Source organism: Mustelus asterias, chromosome 17 (genome assembly GCF_964213995.1).
Source record: "Mustelus asterias chromosome 17, sMusAst1.hap1.1, whole genome shotgun sequence".
Classification (NCBI taxonomy): Eukaryota; Metazoa; Chordata; class Chondrichthyes; order Carcharhiniformes; family Triakidae; genus Mustelus; species Mustelus asterias.
This window is the reverse complement of record NC_135817.1, coordinates 11,327,456-11,347,828: the sequence shown is the minus strand read 5'-3', so window position 1 is coordinate 11,347,828 and position 20,373 is coordinate 11,327,456. Positions and strand designations below refer to the sequence as shown.

At 55.3% G+C, this 20,373-nt stretch overlaps 1 protein-coding gene across 1 annotated transcript; it reads right to left on the bottom strand.

The window, feature by feature from the left end:
- Positions 1-1,752: 1,752 nt before the first annotated feature.
- On the bottom strand, positions 1,753-19,352 carry kbtbd7 (kelch repeat and BTB (POZ) domain containing 7). The gene is made up of 2 exons (XM_078232281.1): positions 18,889-19,352; positions 1,753-3,666 (listed from the first exon to the last, which is right to left on the bottom strand). Exons 1-2 carry the CDS (start codon positions 19,318-19,320, stop codon positions 2,173-2,175), a joined length of 1,926 nt encoding a protein of 641 aa, XP_078088407.1. The 5' UTR covers positions 19,321-19,352; the 3' UTR covers positions 1,753-2,172.
- Between the last annotated feature and the right edge of the window lie 1,021 nt (positions 19,353-20,373).

Here is a 20,373-nt window from a genome sequence, read left to right as displayed (position 1 = left end):
GCTAGAGCCACTCCCCCCAAAAGCTTGTACAAAACCAATGTCCATGTCTCTTTAAACTAGATACGAGATATTTGCATTAGAGTCAGAGGTTTACAGCATGGAAACAGGCCCTTTGGCCCAACTTGTCCATGCCGCCCTAAACTAATCCCAATTGCCTGCATTTGGTCTATATCCCTCTTACCCATGTAATTGTCTAAAATGCTTTTTAAAAGACAACATTGTACCCACCTCTACCACCACCTCTGGCAGCTTGTTCCAGACACTCACCACCCTGTGTGAAAAAATTGCCCCTCTGGACACTTTTGTATCTCTCCCCTTAAACCTATGCCCTCTAATTTTACATTCCCCTATCTTTGGGAAAATATATTGACTATCTAGCTGATCTAGGTGTCTCATTATTTTATAAACCTCTATAAGATCGCCCCTCAACCTCCTACTCTCCAGAGAAAAAAGTCCCAGTCTATCCAGCCTCTCCTTATAGCTCTTACCATCAAGTCCTGGTAGCATCCTAGTAAATCTTTTCTGCACTCTTTCTAGTTTAATAATATCCTTTCTATAATAGGGTGACCAGAATTGTACACAGTATTCCAAGTGTGGCCTTACCAATGTCTTGTACAACTTCAACAAGATGTCCCAACTCCTGTATTCAATGTTCTGACCGATGAAACCAAGCATGCTGAATGCCTTCTTCACCACTCTGTCCACCTGTGACTCCACTTTCAAGGAGCTATGAACATGTACCCCTAGATCTCTTTGTTCTGTAACTCTCCCCAATGCCCTATTAACTGAGTAAGTCCTGCCCTGGTTCAATCTACCAAAATGCATCACCTTGCATTTGTCCAAATTAAACTCCATCTGCCATTTATCAGCCGACTGGCCCAATTGATCAAGATCCCGCTGCAATTGGAGATAACCTCCCTCACTGTCCATTATGCCACCAATCTTGGTGTCATCTGCAAACTTAACCATGCCTCCTATATTCTCATCCAAATCATTAATATAAATGACAAACAACAGTGGACCCAGCACTGATCCCTGAGGCACACCGCTGGTCACAGGCCTCCAGTTTGAAAAACAACTCTCTACAACCACCCTCTGGCTTCTGTCATCAAGCCAATTTTGTATCCATTTAGATACCTCACCCTGGATCCTGAGAGATTTAACCTTATGCAACAACCTACCATGCGATACCTTGTCAAAGGCCTTGCTAAAGTCCATGTAGACAACATCTACTGCACTGCCCTCATCTACCTTCTTGGTTACCCCTTCAAAAAACGCAATCAAACTTGAGAGACATGATTTTCCACTCACAAAGCCATTTTGACTGTCCCGAATCAGTCCTTGCGTCTCTAAATGCCTGTAGATCCTGTCTCTCAAAATACCTTCCAACAATTTACCCACCACAGATGTGAGGCTCACTGGCCTGTAGTTCCCAGGCTTTTCCCTGCAGTCCTTTTTAAACAAAGACACAACATTTGCCACTCTCCAATCTTCAGGCACCTCACCCGTGACTACCGATGATTCAAATATCTCGGTTAGGGGACCTGCAATTCCCTCCCTAGCCTTCCACAATGTCCTGGGATACACTTCATCAGGTCCCAGGAATTTATCTACCTTGATGCACTTTAAGACTTCCAGCACCTCTTTCTCTGTAATATGTACACTCAAGTCTTCACTATTTCCCCATTAAGGGATGGGTAATAAATGTTTGACTAGCCAGCGAAAACAGCAATTCATGAATTCAGCAGCATCCAAATTGCAAGACATCTTCTGAGTGCTTTTATTATACAAGGTTTTTGAGATTCCATGAAGTGTCATACACAGGTGTGCAGTACAACAGCAAAGAGCCCTAATGCTCCTTGTTATGAAGGAGAATTCTACACTCTACTGAAACTACCTTATCATTTCTTTAAAAAATTGTGGGGTTACCAGGAAAAGGATTGAATAGAAAGCAAAACAAATTCATGGCACGTCTGCCAGTCAGGGAAAAATCATCATTTCAATGCAATTTTTTTTATTTTTTCAGTTCCTCCAAAGACACTTTAACATGTACCGCAAAATATAACTGTCATTTGTCCAAAAACTACCAGATCTGCAACAATCAGAAAAAATACTAGTTATTTTTACGATTTTTGATTTGTCTCATTGACGACTGTTTAAAATGGAGCCAGTTTAGTTCCCAGTCTTGCCATTGATATGAGGCGCTCTGTTGTCTGGCGGGACCAAGTGGCCGTTTCGCTGGATTCGTTCAACTCTCAATCCTTCTGGGGGTTGCCAATCATCATCTGAAAAGGAACTTGAGCTCCCCGACTCAGAGTCAATATCACTGGAGCCTTCAAAATCCCAGTCCGCACTCGACTCGCTGCGGACATCATCCTCCTCATTGATAAAACTCTGGCCCGGCTCCAAGCACGAAGGATACAACCGAGCTGAAAGGCATATGAAGTCACTGTCATAGTGCAGCAATCCCAACATTGTACCAATGTTGACCCACTGGTCCCCGTTTGCATCGTACTGATGAACAGTCACCCTGTTTTTCTTCCACTGTGGAACCGTGGTGGTTATGAGAAGCAACTTGTTCCCGTGACTAACTATTTGAAAGTTGTGGATATAGGCATCGATCGGGACATCATTAATCCTTCTCCACTCACCCTTCGAAGGGTTGTAAACCTTTATGACAGGAATGTCACAAATGCAATAGATTTCGTCGTTGAAAACACAAGCTTCCTGGAACTCGCTGCGCTTTAAAGAAGCGCAGTTTAACCACTGATTCCTCTCTGGCACATAGCACAGCATCCTCTTATTATTAACAGCATAGAGACAATCTCCGACTGTAATCAGCTCAAACAAATGCAGTGCGTGAGGCAGGGGGGTCACAAAAATCCATTGGTTTCTTTGAATACTGTAACACTCCACCTCCTTAATTTTCAGGCCCGTGGATGGATCTCGACCACCCAGAATGTAAATATATCCGTTCAGATAGGCAACATCCATCCCCTCTCTCGCCAGCAGTCGCTCGGCAAGTTGTTGCCAACTGTTCTGAACCGCATTAAACACCCAAAGCTGTTTGGTTGGCTGCGTTGCCAGGAACACATCGTTGTCTGGTGAAACACAGACAGCAAGTGAACTGATGGACTTGGTAAGAGCAGGACTAGTCAGGGGCGAAGTCATTGTGTAAATGTCACCGGTGTATGGATCATAACAGAGGAAAGGCTCCTTTCGATGGCCAAAGAATATAACCATTTCCTTCGCACTAAATCCAATCCTCTTTGAAGTGTTTTGCAGAGTTGCTGGCACGTCAACACCTTGGAATGCAGAAAGATCATCGACAATGGAGGCAAGAGGCTTGTTTTTGACCAAGGGCTGAGATTTAAGAGCATCGATGTACATTCTATCCTTCTCTGTGAAATGATGCCAGCGGACACACTTCAGTATATCCAGGGCGTGTGCAGCACGCTCAACAATATTTGCTTTAATCCACTGAATGGCAACCATGCATACCTTCCTCTCACTATCAACATCCAGTGTGTCCAGCTTTAGGATTTCTTTTATCTGCTCAGGTGACAGCTCACACAATTCCTCCGTCCTGCACAGATGCTGCAGGTTGCGTGCAATGAAAGCAAGTGCCTTCTCCTTCAGTTCCACATTGTCAAAGGCATCTGCAAACTAAGGCAACAGCACAGTTACGGGCCTGATAAGCATCTCTGCATGCAAGCAAACTGGACATATGGAGAGTTTTACATTGATAACATACAAATGAGAAGAGTGGCCCATTCAGCCCCTCGAGCCTACCCTGTCATTGAATAAGATCATGGCTGATCTGATAGCAACCTCTGCATCCTGCCTACCCCCAATAACTTTTCACTTTCTTGCTCACCAAGAATCTATCCGCTTCTACTTTAAAAAATGTTAAAAGACTTTGCTTCCACTGTCTTTTCAGGAAGAGAGTTCCAAAGACTCACGACCCTCAGGGGAAGATATTACCTCATCTCCGTGGCCTCTAGTCCTAGGTTCTCCCACAAGAGATGAGATCCATTCTGTCAAGACCCCTCAGGATCTTGTATTCAGTGGATACAAACCTAGCCTGTCCAAACTTTCCTCATAAGACAACCCACCCGTTGCAGTCTGGTAAACCTTCTCTGAACTGTTTTTAACTAATCCCCCTCGCAATCAATGGTATTATTCTATTAGATTTCCTATTTACATGCTGTACCTTTTGTGATTCATACACGAGGAATCTCTATCCCCTCCCCATTACCCCCTCCTCCCTACCCATTATCCCCTTTTATCCCCCTCACCCCGTCATCCATTACCCTTCCCCCTTTATTCACCCTTTGCCCAATTACCCCCGAACCTCACCCACTCGCCCCTTTGTTCCTCACTCCACTCCATTACCCCTCCCCTTTGCTTCCCTCCCCACACCCTTCACCCATTGCTCCCTGCTCCCCAATCTCCCCTTGTGCATCCTCCCCACAACATCCATTACCCCCTCCTCTACCAACACCCCTTACCCGCTTCCATTTTATCCCCCTCACTCCATCACCCTCTTTACATCCGTCCTTGCCCAATTACCCTCTCATACCTTCCCATTCCTCCTTCCCTCCTCCCCAATATCCCCCCACCCCATTACCCCTCCCCCAATTCCCCCCAAAACCTCCTTCTTCCTAGTACCCCTTCCTTCCCCAAAACCCCCAATATCCCCTCTCCGCAATACCCCCCAAAACCCCCCTCCCTCAATACCTCCCAAAACCCCTCTCCCCGCAAAACCCAATACCCCCTCCCCCCACAATACCCCTCAAAACCCCCCTCCCCGCCATACCCCCAAACCCCCCGTCCCCGCAATACCTCACAAACCCCCCCTCCCCGCAATACCTCACAAAACCCCCCCTCCCCGCAATACCCCCCGAAACCCCCCCCGCAATACTCCCCAAAAGCCAAATTCCCCCCCAAAAGCCTATCCTTCCCGCAATACCTTCTCTTCTCCCCAAAATCCCGTCCTCTCCCAATACACACCAATAACCCCTCCTCCCCACAATATCTCTTCCCCCCCATACTCCCCAAAACCCCCAATATCACACAAAAACCCCTCCTACCCAATACCTCCTCCCCCAATACCCACCAAACACCCTCCTCCCCCAAAACCCCTCATCCCCAATACCCCCCAAAACCCCCTCCTCCCCGCAATACCTCAAAATCCACTCCTCCCCAATACCCTCCTCCCTCAATACCCCCAAAACCCCCCCTCCCCAATACCCCCAAAGCCCCACCTCCCCCAATAACCCCCAAACACCCTCCTGTCCCTAATATCCCCCCAAACCCCCTTCTTCCCCAATACCCCCAAACACACACCTCCCCAATACCCCCTCTGCCCCCCAAAAACCCCCCTTCCCCAATACCCCCAAAGTCCCCCTCCCCAATACCCCTAAAACCCCCTCCTCCCCAATATTCCCCAAAACCCCAATCTCCCCCATACACCTCCTCCCCGCAATACCCTCCAAAACCCCCTCATCCCCGCATTACCTCCTCTTCCCCCCCAATACTCCCCCAAACCCCCTCCACCCCCAATATCCCACAAAATCCCCTCCACCCCAATACCCCCCAAAACCCCATCGTCGCCCATGCACCACTCTTCCCTGCAATACCCCCCAAACCCCCCTCCTCCCCCCAAAACCCCTTCCTCGCCACAATACTCCCCAAAACCCCACAATTACCCGTCACCAAATACCCCCCAAACCCCCTCCTCCCCAATACCCCCCAATCCTCCTCCCCCCCAATACCCCCAAAACCTCCTCCTCCCCAATAGACCCCAAAATCCCCCTCAACCAAAACCGCTCTTCAACCACAATACTCCCCAAAACCCCCTTCTTCCCACAATACCCCCATCTCCCCACAACACCCCCTCCCCCCCCCAATATCCCACAAAAACCCCTCCTATCCAATACCTCCTCCTCCCCCAAGAGCCCCTCCTCCCCAATACTCACCCAAACCAATCCTCCCCAATACCCCCCAGAACCCCCTCCACCCCCACCCCAATACCCCCCCAAAACCCCCTCCCCCAATATTCCCCCAAACCCCACCCTCCCCCATACACCCCTTCCCTGCAATACCCCCCAAAACCCCCTCCTCCCCGCAATACCTCCTCTTCCCCCAATACTCCCCAAAACCCTCTCCACCTCCAATATCCCACAAAAACCCTTCCTCCCCAAAACCCCCTCCTCCCCAATACCCCCCAAAACCCCACCTCCCAAATATCCCCCAAAAGCCCTTCCTCCCCAATAGCCCCAAAACCCCCCCCCCCCCGCTTCCTCCCAATATGCCCCCAAACACCCTCCTGTCCCTAATACCCCCCAAACCCCCTCCATCCCCAATACCCCCCAAACTCTCTGCTGCCCAATACCCCCTCCACCCCCACAAAAAAGCCAATCCACAAATACCCTCAAAATCCCCCTCCCCAATACCCCAAAAACCCCCACCTCCCCAATATTCCCCAAAACCTCCTCCTCCCCCAATATCCCAAAATCCCCTCCTCCCCAATACCCCCACTCCCAATAACCCTCAAAACCCCCCTCCCCCAATAACCCCCAAAACCATCCCTGCCCAATATCCCCCCAAACCCCCTCCTCCTCCCCCCAAACGCCCTCCTCCCCACAATACCTCACAAAATCCGCACCTCCCCCAACACCCTCTCCTCCCTATACCCACCAAACCCCCTCCTCCCCAATACCCCCCCAAAAGCCCATCCTCCTCAATATCCCCCGAACCCCCTCCCCAATACCCCCCACTCCCCCAATAGCCCCAAAACCACCTCCTCCCCAATACCCCCCAAAACCCTCATCCCCCAAAACCCCCCTCCTCAACCAAAACCACCCTCCTCCCCTCAATACCCCAAAAAACCCTCCCCCACAATACCCCACCAAAACGCCCTCCTCCCCCAATACCCCACCAAAACCCCCTCCTCCCACCAATACCTCCCAAAACCCCCTCCTCCCCAATACCCCCCAAAACTCCCTCCTCCCCCAAAACCCCCCTCCTCAACCAAACCCCCCCCTTCAACTACAATACCCCCTAAAACCTCTTTCTCCTCACAATACCCCCAAAACCCCCATCTCCCCACAATACCCCCTCCTCCCCCAAAAACCCCTCCTATCCAATACCACCTCCTCCCCAATACCCCCCAAACCAATCCTCCCCAAAATCCCTCTCACAATACCCCCTCCCCCCAATATTCCCCAAAACCCCATCCTCCCCCATACACCCCTCTTTCCCGCAATACCCCCCAAAACCCCCTCCTCCCCGCTATACCTCCTCTTCCCCCCAATACTCCCCAAAACCCCCTCCGCCCCCATATATCCCACAAAACCCCTTCCTGCCCAAAAACCTCACCTCCCCAATACTCCGCAAAACCCCCTCCTCCCCAGTACCCCATAAAAGCCCATCCTCCCCAATACCCCCTCCTCCCCAATACTCCCCAAAACCCCCTCCTCCCCCCAATACCCCCTCTTCCTCCCAATACCCCCCAAACCCCCTCCTGTCCCTAATACTCCCCCAAACTCCCTCCTTCCCCTATAACCCCCCAAACCCCCCTTCCCCAATACCCCCCCAAATCCCTTCCTTTCCCAATACCCCCTCCTTCCCCAATACACCCCAAACTCTCTGCTCCCCAATACCCCCCAAAAACTCCACTCCACAAATACCCTCAAAATCCCCCTGCCCAATACCCCTAAAACCCCCACCTCCCCAATATTCCCCAAAACCCCCTCCTCCCCATATTACCTCCTCTTCCCCCCAATATTCCCCAAAACCCCGTCCTCCCCGCATTACCTCTTCTTCCCCCCAATACTCCCCAAAACCCCCTCCTCCCCCAATATCCCACAAAATCCCCTCCTCCCCAATACCCCCACTCTCAATAACCCCCAAAAACATCCCTCCCCAATAACCCCCAAAACCATCCCTCCCAAATATCCCCCAAAACCTCTCAAAATCTGCATCTCCCCCAACACCCCCTCCTCCCCAATACCCCATCCTCCCCAATATCCCCCCAAAACCCCCTCCCCAATACCCGCTCCTCCCCCCAACACGCCCCAAACGCCCTCCTCCCCCATACCCCCCAAACACTCTCCTGTCCCTAATACCACCCAAACAGCCTCCTTCCCCAATACCCCCTCCACCCCCAATATCCCCCAAAAAGATTCCTCCCCAATACCCCCCAAACCCCCTCCTCCCCAATACCCCCCAAAACCCGTTCATCCCCCAAAATCCCCCTCAAACAAAACAAAACCCCCTCCTCCCCCAATACCACCCAAACACCCTCCTTCCCCAATACCCCCACAAAACCCCATCCACCTCCAATATCCCCCAAAAACGCCCCTCCCCCAACACCCCCCAAAATCCCACGTCCCCCAATATTCCCCAAAACCCCATCGTCCCCCATGCACCCCTCTTCCCTGCAATACCCCACAAAACCCCCTCCTCCCCACAATACCCCCCAAAACCCGTTCCTCGCCACAATACTCCCCAAATCCCCACAATTACCTCTCGTCACCAAATACCCCCCAAAACCCCTCCGCCAATACCCCCCAAAATCCCCCTCCTCAACTAAACCCCACCCTCTTCAACCACAATACCCCCTAAAACCTCCTTCTCCTCACAATACCCCCAAAACCCCCTCCTCCCCCAAAAACCCCTCCTATCCAATACCACCTCCTCCCCCAATAGCCCTTCCTCCCCAATACTCCCCAAAATCCCTCTCCCAATACCCCCTCCCCCCATTATTCCCCAAAACCCCATCCTCCCCCATACACCCCTCTTTCCCGCAATACCCCCCAAAGCCCCCTCCTCCCCGCTATACCTCCTCTTCCCCCCAATACTCCCCAAAACCCTCTCCGCCCCAATATATCCCACAAAACCCCTTCCTGCCCAAAAACCTCACCTCCCCAATACTCCGCAAAACCCCCTCCTCCCAAGTCCCCAAAAAAGCCCATCCTCCCCAATACCCCCTCCTCCCAATACCCCCTCCTCCCCCCATTACCCCCCAAACACCCTCCTTCCCCTATACCCCCCCAAACCCCCCCTTCCCCAATACCCCCCAAACCCCTTCCTTTCCCAATGCCCCCCAAAACCCCCTCCACCCCCCAAAAACCCCACTCCACAAATACCCTCAAAATCCCCCTGCCCAACACCCCTAAAACCCCCACCTCCCCAATATTCCCCGAAACCCCATCCTCTCCCATACACCCCTCTTCCCCGCAATATCCCCAAAACCCCCTCCGCCCCGCATTACCTCCTCTTCCCCCCAATACTCCCCAAAACCTCCTCCTCCCCCAATATCCCACAAAATCCCCTCCTCCCCAATAACCCCCAAAACCATCCCTCCCCAATATCCCCCAAAACCTCTCAAAATCCGCACCTCCCCCAACACCCCCCCCTCCCCAATACCCTTAAAACCCCCGCATCCCCAATATTCTGCAAAACCCCATCCTCCCCATACACCCCTCCTCCCCGCAATACCCCCAAAACTCCCTCCTCCCCGCATTACCTCCCCTTCCCCCCAATTCTCCCCAAAATCCCCAATACCCCCCTCCCCCAATAACCCCCAAAACCCCCCTCCCCCAATAACCCCCAAATCCATCCCTGCCCAATATCCCCCAAAACCCGTTCCTCCTCCCCCCCAAACCCCCTCCTCCCCACAATACCTCACAAAATCCGCACCTCCCCCAACACCCTCTCCTCCCTATACCCACCAAACCCCCTCCTCCCCAATACCCCCCCAAAAGCCCATCCTCCTCAATATCCCCCGAAACCCCCTCCCCAATACCCCCCAAAACCCCCTCCTCCACCAAGACGCCCCAAACGCCCTCCTCCCCCAATAGCCCCAAAACCACCTCCTCCCCAATATCCCCCAAAACCCTCATCCCCCAAAACCCCCCTCCTCAACCAAAACCACCCTCCTCCCCTCAATACCCCAAAAAACCCTCCCCCACAATACCCCACCAAAACGCCCTCCTCCCCTCAATACCCCACCAAAACCCCCTCCTCCCACCAATACCTCCCAAAACCCCCTCCTCCCCAATACCCCCCAAACCCCCCTCCTCAACCAAACCCCCCCCTTCAACCACAATACCCCCTAAAACCTCCTTCTCCTCACAATACCCCCAAAACCCCCATCTCCCCACAATACCCCCTCCTCCCCCAAAAACCCCTCCTATCCAATACCACCTCCTCCCCCAATAGCCCCTCCTCCCCAATACCCCCCAAACCAATCCTCCCCAAAATCCCTCTCACAATACCCCCTCCCCCCAATATTCCCCAAAACCCCATCCTCCCCCATACACCCCTCTTTCCCGCAATACCCCCCAAAACCCCCTCCTCCCCGCTATACCTCCTCTTCCCCCCAATACTCCCCAAAACCCCCTCCGCCCCCATATATCCCACAAAACCCCTTCCTGCCCAAAAATCTCACCTCCCCAATACTCCGCAAAACCCCCTCCTCCCCAGTACCCCATAAAAGCCCATCCTCCCCAATATCCCCTCCTCCCCAATACCCGCCAAAACCCCCTCCTCCCCCCAATACCCCCTCTTCCTCCCAATACCCCCCAAACCCCCTCCTGTCCCTAATACTCCCCCAAACTCCCTCCTTCCCCTATACCCCCCCAAACCCCCCTTCCCCAATACCCCCCAAACTCCTTCCTTTCCCAATACCCCCTCCTTCCCCAATACACCCCAAACTCTCTGCTCCCCAATACCCCCCCACCCCCCAAAAACTCCACTCCACAAATATCCTCAAAATCCCCCTAAAACCCCCACCTCCCCAATATTCCCCGAAACCCCATCCTCTCCCATACACCGCTCCTCCCCGCAATATCCCCAAAACCCCCTCCTCCCCGCTTTACCTCCTCTTCCCCCCAATACTCCCCAAAACCCCCTCCTCCTCCAATATCCCACAAAATCCCCTCCTCCCCAATACCCCCACCCCCAATAACCCCCAAAAACATCCCTCCCCAATATCCCCCAAACCCCCTCCTCCCCAATACCCCCCAAAACACATTCACCCCCCAAAATCCCCCTCAAACAATACCCCCCTCCTCCCCCCAAACCCCCCCCCCAATACCACCCAAACACCCTCCTTCCCCAATACCCCCACAAAACCCCATCCACCACCAATATCCCCCAAAATCGCCCCTCCCCCAACACCCCGCTAAATCCCACGTCCCCCAATATTCCCCAAAACCCCATCGTCCCCCATGCACCCCTCTTCCCTGCAATACCCCACAAAACCCCCTCCTCCCCACAATACCCCCCAAAACCCCACAATTACCTCTCGTCACCAAATACCCCCCAAAACCCCTCCTCCCCAATACCCCCCAAAATCCCCCTCCTCAACTAAACCCCACCCTCTTCAACCACAATACCCTCAAAACCCCCATCTCCCCACAATACCCCCTCCTCCCCCAAAAACCCCTCCTATCCAATACCACCTCCTCCCCCAATAGCCCCTCCTCCCCAATACCCCCCAAACCAATCCTCCCCAAAATCCCTCTCCCAATACCCCCTCCCCCCAATATTCCCCAAAACCCCATCCTCCCCCATACACCCCTCTTTCCCGCAATACCCCCCAAAACCCCCTCCTCCCCGCTATACCTCCTCTTCCCCCCAATACTCCCCAAAACCCCCTACGCCCCCATATATCCCACAAAACCCCTTCCTGCCCAAAAACCTCACCTCCCCAATACTCCGCAAAACCCCCTCCTCCCCAGTACCCCATAAAAGCCCATCCTCCCCAATACCCCCTCCTCCCCTATACCCTCCCCAATACCCCCTCTTCGTCCCAATACCCCCCAAACACCCTCCTTCCCCTATACCCCCCAAACCACCCCTTCCCCAATACCCCCCCAAACCCCTTCCTTTCCCAATACCCCTCAAAACCCCTCCACCCCCCAAAAACCCCACTCCACAAATACCCTCAAAATCCCCCTGCCCAATACCCCTAAAACCCCCACCTCCCCAATATTTCCCGAAACCCCATCCTCTCCCATACACACCTCTTCCCCGCAATATCCCCAAAATCCCCTCCGCCCCGCATTACCTCCTCTTCCCCCAATACTCCCCAAAACCCCCTCCTCCCCCAATATCCCACAAAATCCCCTCCTCCCCAATAACCTCCAAAACCATCCCTCCCCAATATCCCCCAAAACCTCTCAAAATCCGCACCTCCCCCAACACCCCCTCCTCCCCAATACCCCATCCTCCCCAATATCCCCCAAAACCCCCCCCCCAATACCCGCTCCTCCCCCTAACACGCCCCAAACGCCCTCCTCCCCCATACCACCCAAACACCCTCCTTCCCCAATAGCCTCCCAAAAACTCTCCACCCCCAATATCCCCCAAAAAGATTCCTCCCCAATACCCCCCAAACCCCCTCCTCCCCAATACCCCCCAAAGTCCCCCTCAACCAAAACCCCCTCCTCCCCCAATACCACCCAAACACCCTCCTTCCCCAATACCCCCACAAAACCCCATCCACCACCAATATCCCCCAAAAACGCCCCTCCCCCAACACCCCCCCAAAATCCCACGTCCCCCAATATTCCCCAAAACCCCATCGTCCCCCATGCACCCCTCTTCCCTGCAATACCCCACAAAACCCCCTCCTCCCCACAATACCCCCCAAAACCCCTTCCTCGCCACAATACTCCCCAAAACCCCACAATTACCTCTCGTCACCAAATACCCCCCAAAACCCCTCCTCCCCAATACCCCCCAAAATCCCCCTCCTCAACTAAACCGCACCCTCTTCAACCACAATACCCCCTAAAACCTCCTTCTCCCCACAATACCCCCCAAACCTCCATCTCCCCACAATACCCCCTGCTCCCCCAAAAACCCCTCCTATCCAATACCACCTCCTCCCCAATACCCCCCAAACCAATCCTCCCCAAAGCCCCTCTCCCCCAATATTCCCCAAAACCCCATACTCCTCCATACACCACTCTTTCCCGCAATACCCCCCAAAACCCTCTCCTCCCCGCAATACCTCCGCTTCCCCCCAATACTCCCCAAAAACCCCTCCGCCCCCATATATCCCACAAAAACCCTTCCTGCCCAAAAACCTCACCTCCCCAATACTCCGCAAAACCCCCTCCTCCCCAGTACCCCATAAAAGCCCATCCTCCCCAATACCCCCTCCTCCCCAATACCCCCCAAAACCCCCTCCCTCCCCCCAATACCCCCCAAACACCCTCCTGTCCCTAATACTCCCCCAAACTCCCTCCTTTCCCTATACCCCCCCAAACCCCCCCTTCCCCAATACCCCCCAAACCCCCTCCTTTCCCAATACCCCCTCCTTCCCCAATACCCCCCAAAACCCCCTCCTTCCCCAATACCCCACAAACCCACTCCTCCCCAATACCCCCTCCCCAATACCCCTAAAACCCCCGCATCCTCAATATTCTGCAAAACCCCATCCTCCCCATACACCCCTCCTCCCCGCAATACCCCCAAAACTCCCTCCTCCCCGCATTACCTCCCCTTCCCCCCAATATCCCCTCCTCCCCAATACCCCCAAAACCCCCCTCCCCCAATAACCCCCAAAACCATCCCTGCCCAATATCCCCCAAAACCCCCTCCTCCTCCCCCCCCAAACCCCCTCCTCCCCACAATACCTCAAAATCCGCACCTTCCCCAACACCCTCTCCTCCCTATACCCACCAAACCCCCTCCTCCCCAATACCCCCCAAAAGCCCATCCTCCTCAATATCCCCCGAAACCCCCTCCCCAATACCCCCCAAAACCCCCTCCTCCCCCAATACGCCCCACTCCCCCAATAGCCCCAAAACCACCTCCTCCCCAATACCCCCCAAAACCCCCCTCCTCAACCAAAACCACCCTCCTCCCCTCAATACCCCAAAAAACCCTCCCCCACAATACCCCAAAACGCCCTCCTCCCCCAATACCCCACCAAAACCCCCTCCTCCCACCAATACCTCCCAAAACCCCCTCCTCCCCTCAATACCCCCTCCCCGCAATACCTCACAAAATCCGCTCCTCCCCGCAATACCTCCTCTTCCCCCCCCAATACTCCCAAAACCCCCTCCCCCCCCAATGTCCCCTCCTTCCCAATACCACCTCCTCCCCAATACCCCCCAAACCCCATCCTCCCCCAATACCCTCCTCCCCCAATAACCCCCAAAACCATCAGTCCTCAATATCCCCAAAACCCCCTACTCCTCCCCCCAATACTTCACAAAATCCACACCTCCCCCAACACCCCCTCCTCTCCAATACCCCCCAAACTCCCTCCCCCCAAAACCCCCTCCCCAATACCGCTGAAACACCTCGCCTCCCCCAATACTCCCAAAATCCCCCTCCCCAATACCCCTAGAACCCCCTCCTCCCCCCAATACCTCACAAAATCCGCTCCTCCCCGCAATACCTCCTCTTCCCCCCCAATACTCTCAAAACCCCCTCCTCCCCCAATATCCCACAATGTCCCCTCCTCCCCAATACCCCCCAAATCCCCGCCTCCCAAAGCCCCGCCAGCACCATCCTCCCCCAATAACCCCCAAAACGATCCCTCCCCAATATCCCCCAAAACCCCCTCCTCCTCCCCCCCCCAACACCCCCTCCTCCCCAATACCCCCCAAAAACCCCTCCTCCCCAATACCCCTAAAACCCCCTCCAATAACCCCCAAAATCCCCCTCCCCAATATTCCCCCAAACCCCCTCCTCCCCACGATACCTCACAAAATCCGCACCTCCCCCAACACCCTCCTCCCCAATACCCCCTGCCCCCAAAACCCCCTCCTCCTCCCCCAATACCCCCCAAACGCCCTCCTGTCCCCAATATGCCACAAACACCCTCCTTCCCCAACACCCCCCAAAACCCCCTCCACCCCCAATATCCCCCCAAAATGCCCCTCCCAATACCCCATCCCCCAAAACCCCATCGTCCCCCATGCACCCCTCCTCCCTGCAATACCCCACAAATCCACCTCCTCCCTACAAAACTCCCCAAAACCCCACAATTACCCCATGTCACCAAATACCCCCCAAACCCGCTCCTCCCCCAATACCCCACAATTACCCCTCCTCACCAAATACCCCCAAGTCCCCATCTCCTCCAATACCCCCAAAACCACCTCCTCCCCAATACCCCCCAAAACCCCCAGCTCCCCACAATACTCCCTCCTCCCCAAAAACCCCTCTTGTCCAATACCTCCTCCTCCCCCAATAGCCCCTCCTCCCCAATACCCCCAAACCAATCCTCCCCAATACCCCCACCCAATACCCCCCCAAAATCTCCCTCCCAATACCCCTAAAACCCCCTCCCCGCCAATATTCCCCAAAACCCCATCCTCCCCCAAACACCCCTCTTCCCCGCAATACCCCCCAAAACCCCCTCCTCCCCGCAATACCTCCTCTTCCCCCCAATACTCCCCAAATCCCCCTCCACCACCAATATCCCACAAAAACCCCATCTCCCCAATATCCCCCAAACCCTCTCATCCCCAATACCCCCCAAAAGCCCTTCCTCCCCAATACCCCCCAAAAGCCCATCCTCCCCAATACCCCACAAAACCCTCTCCTCCTCCCAATACCCCCCAAACACCCTCCTGTCCCTAATACCCCCCAAACACCCTCCTGTCCCTAATACCCCCCAAACACCCTCCTGTCCCTAATACCCCCCAAACACCCTCCTGTCCCTAATACCCCCCAAACACCCTCCTGTCCCTAATACCCCCCAAACACCCTCCTGTCCCTAATACCCCCCAAACACCCTCCTGTCCCTAATACCCCCCAAACACCCTCCTGTCCCTAATACCCCCCAAACACCCTCCTGTCCCAATACCCCCCAAACACCCTCCTGTCCCAATACCCCCCAAACACCCTCCTTCCCCAATACCCCCCAAACACCCTCCTTCCCCAATACCCCCCAAACCCACTCCGCCCCAATACCCCCTCCCCAATCCCGCTAAAACCCCCTCCTTCCCAATATTCCCCAAAACCCCTCCTCCCCGCAATACCCCCTCCCTCAATAACCCCCAAAACCATCCCTCCCCAATATCCCCCAAAACGCCATCCTCCCCGCATTACCTCCTCTTCCCCCAATACTCCCCACAACCCCCTCCTCCCCCAATATCCCACAAAAACCCCTCCTCCCCACAATATCTCACAAAATCCGCACCTTCCCCAACAACCCCTCCTCCCCAATACCTCCCAAAAGCCCCCTCCCCAATACCCCCCTCCCCCCAATACCCCCTCCTTCCCAATAACCCCCAAACGCCCTCCTCCCCAATACCCCCCAAACGCCCTCCTGTCCCGAATACCACCCAAACACCCTCCTTCCCCAATACTCCACCAAAACCCCCCGTCCCCAATATTCCCCAAAACCCCATCCTCCCCCATGTATCCCTCCTCCCCACAATACTCCCCAAAAACCCCTCCTCCCCACAGTAGCCCCCAAAACCCCCTCCTCCCCACAATACCCCCAAAACCCCTTCCTCGCTGCAATACTCTCCAAAACCCCCTCCTCCCCCAATACCCCTCAAACCCCCTCCTCCCCTAATACTCCCCTATCATCCTCCTCCCCCAATACCCCCCAAAACCCCCCCATCCCGTAAAATCCCTCAACCAAAACCCCCTCCTCCCCACAATAACCCCCAAACCCCCTCCTCCCCACAATACAACCTCCCCCCCAATATCCCACAAAAACACTTCCTACCCAATACCTCTTCCCCCCGCAAACCCCCTCCACCCCCAATACCCCCTCCATCCCCAAAATCAACTCCTCCCCAATACCTCCCAAAAACTTGCTCCTCAACCAAAAACCCCCTCCTCCCCCCCCCCAATACCCCAAAAAACCCCTCCCCGAATACCCCACCAAAACTCCCTCCTCCCCCCAATACCTCCTAAAACCCCCTCCTCCCCAACCAAAAACCCCCAAAACGCCTTCCTCCCCAAATATCCCACAAAAACCCCTCCTACCCAATACCTCTTCCTGCCCTAATAGCCCCTCCTCCCCAATACCCCTCAAACCCCCCTCCCCCAATACCTCCCAACCCCCTGCGAATATTCCCCAAAACCCCCCTCCCCAATACACCCTTCTCCCCCCAAAACCCCCTCCTCCCCAATACACCCCAAATCCCCGTCTTCCCCCCAAACCCCCCCCGTCTCCCCCCAAAAGCCCCCTGCTCCCCCAAAACACGTCACCCAAAACTCCCTCCTCCCCACAATACCCCCCGAAAACCCCGTCCTCCCCCCAAAACCCACTCCTCCCTCCAATACCCCAACCTCCCCCCAATACCCCCATCTCCCCCAAAAGCCCCCATCCCCCAATATCACCCCTCCCCCTGAAACCCCCCAATATCTCCCCCCCAAAACCCGCCTCCCCCCAGTACCACACCAAATCCCCCTCCGCAATACCCCCCAAAACTCCCTCCCCTCCGCAATACCCCCCAAAACTCCCTCCCCTCCGCAATACCCCCCAAAACTCCCTCCCCTCCGCAATACCCCCCAAAACTCCCTCCCCTCCGCAATACCCCCCAAAACTCCCTCCCCTCCGCAATACCCCCCAAAACTCCCTCCCCTCCGCAATACCCCCCAAAACTCCCTCCCCTCCGCAATACCCCCCAAAACTCCCTCCCCTCCGCAATACCCCCCAAAACCCCTCCCCTCCGCAATACCCCCCAAAACTCCCTCCCCTCCGCAATACCCCCCAAAACTCCCTCCCCTCCGCAATACCCCCCAAAACTCCCTCCCCTCCGCAATACCCCCCAAAACTCCCTCCCCTCCGCAATACCCCCCAAAACTCCCTCCCCTCCGCAATACCCCCCCAAAACTCCCTCCCCTCCGCAATACCCCCCAAAACTCCCTCCCCTCCGCAATACCCCCCAAAGCTCCCTCCCCTCCGCAATACCCCCCAAAACTCCCTCCCCTCCGCAATACCCCCCAAAACTCCCTCCCCTCCGCAATACCCCCCAAAACTCCCTCCCCTCCGCAATACCCCCCAAAACTCCCTCCCCTCCGCAATACCCCCCAAAACTCCCTCCCCTCCGCAATACCCCCCAAAACTCCCTCCCCTCCGCAATACCCCCCAAAACTCCCTCCCCTCCGCAATACCCCCCAAAACTCCCTCCCCTCCGCAATACCCCCCAAAACTGCCTCCCCTCCGCAATACCCCCCAAAACTCCCTCCCCTCCGCAATACCCCCCAAAGCTCCCTCCCCTCCGCAATACCCCCCAAAGCTCCCTCCCCTCCGCAATACCCCCCAAAGCTCCCTCCCCTCCGCAATACCCCCCAAAGCTCCCTCCCCTCCGCAATACCCCCCAAAGCTCCCTCCCCTCCGCAATACCCCCCAAAGCTCCCTCCCCTCCGCAATACCCCCCAAAGCTCCCTCCCCTCCGCAATACCCCCCAAAGCTCCCTCCCCTCCGCAATACCCCCCAAAGCTCCCTCCCCTCCGCAATACCCCCCAAAGCTCCCTCCCCTCCGCAATACCCCCCAAAGCTCCCTCCCCTCCGCAATAACCCCCAAAACCCCCTCCCCTCCGCAATAACCCCCAAAACCCCCTCCGCAATACCCCCCAAAACCCCCTCCCCTCCGCAATAACCCCCAAAACCCCCTCCGCAATACCCCCCAAAACCCCCTCCCCTCCGCAATACCCCCAAACCCCCTCCTCCCCTCAATATCTCCTCCTCCCTCCAAAATCCCCCAATATCTCCTCCTCTCCCCAAAATGCCCCCCCCAAAAAACCCTGCTGCCCCAATACCCCCTCCTCCCCCAATATCTCCCAAAACCCCCCCTCCCCACAATACCCCCCAAGAACCCCCCTCCCCAAAAGTCCCCCACCTCCCCCAATATGCCCAAAACCCCCACCTACCCAATACCCTCTCACCTTGAAGAGGCCGGTGCAGTTGTACAGATCCAGTCTGCGGGCCATGAAGGCAGCACACGCCTGCCGGACATACTCGAGCTGCAGCATATTGGCGGCGACATAGAGTTTCTGGACAGTGGCCTCGGAGACAGTGACTCGGCCGGTGTAGCAGTAATCGATGATCAGCGCCATGGAGTCCGAGTCCACCTCATGGATGGTGATGCTCTGCTGTTTGCTCTCGAACAGGCCGCCGGTGAACATGCTGCGGAAATATGGGCTGGCAGCAGCCAGGACATTGCGGTTACACAAGAAGCGGCTGCCGCTCTCCACCTCCAGGGTCACATCTACCAGCAGCCGGGCATCGTAAAAGGATTTGAGCTCCCTGAGCAAGGCCCGAGCATGGGCCGCGTCTTCCAACACCTCAGGACCCATCAGGCCACTCACAGCCGCCATCTTACCACCGCCACCGGGAAACCCCGCCCCCTCCCAGCGCCATTCCTATTGGCTGATATCCACAATAAACCCCGCCCCCTCATCTCCGCCATTTCTATTGGCTGATATCACCAGTCAATCCCGCCCTCTTCCGACCCGCCATTTCCATTGGTTGATGTCTCCGGGAAACCCCGCCCCCCTCAAACCACTAGTCCCATTGGTTGTTAACCCGGGAACCACGCCCCCTCCTAATCCACCATTCTCATTGGCTGACTTCAAGCTAAACCTCGCCCTTTTCTAATCTGCAATTACCATTGGCTGATAGCTCCCTGGAAACCCCGCCTACTTCAAACTCTCGATCCTCATTGGTAAATGGCCCCGGGGAAATCGCCCCCTTCTTCCAATTCGCGATCGCTATTGGCTAAAACAGCACTGGGCAAAGCACCGCCCCTTTCCACATTCACCATTCCCAATGGCTGATAGCCCTAGAAATCCCCGCCTCCTTACAATCCACCATTTCGATTGGCTGACAGCTCCGTCAAAACCCCGCCCCCCCCGGAAATACGCCAATGCCATTGGTTGGCGGCGACAACAAGCCCCGCCTCCACACCGATCCTATTGGCATCCCGTTCCACTTGGAGGCGAGCCCGGAGCCAATCAGATGTGGCCTGAGTTGCCCACTTCGTTCTCTGATTGGTTCGCTAAGCCGTCTATCACGTGTGCCCATTCACGCAGGCCCCGCCCACAGAGTGTGCTGGCGCCCCCTGCCGGCAGCTGGAGGAATGAGGAGAACATTCTGGAAAGAGTCAGAGAGGGAGAGGGGGTTTGAGGTCACTCACCTGTCAACAAAATGAGGAAAAGTTAGAAATAAAGACAGAAAATGCTGGAAAATCTCAGCAGAGAGAACAGAGTAAGAAGTCTCACAGCACCAGGTTAAAGTCCAACGGGTTTATTTGGTAGCCAATTATCTTAAATCTGGTAAAGAGGAAAGGGAGGTGGGACATCTGGCCCTGCTGCTCAGCGGTCATGTTGTTTGCCCTTCTGTCTCCATTCTGTCCTACTCGAGCTGGGAAA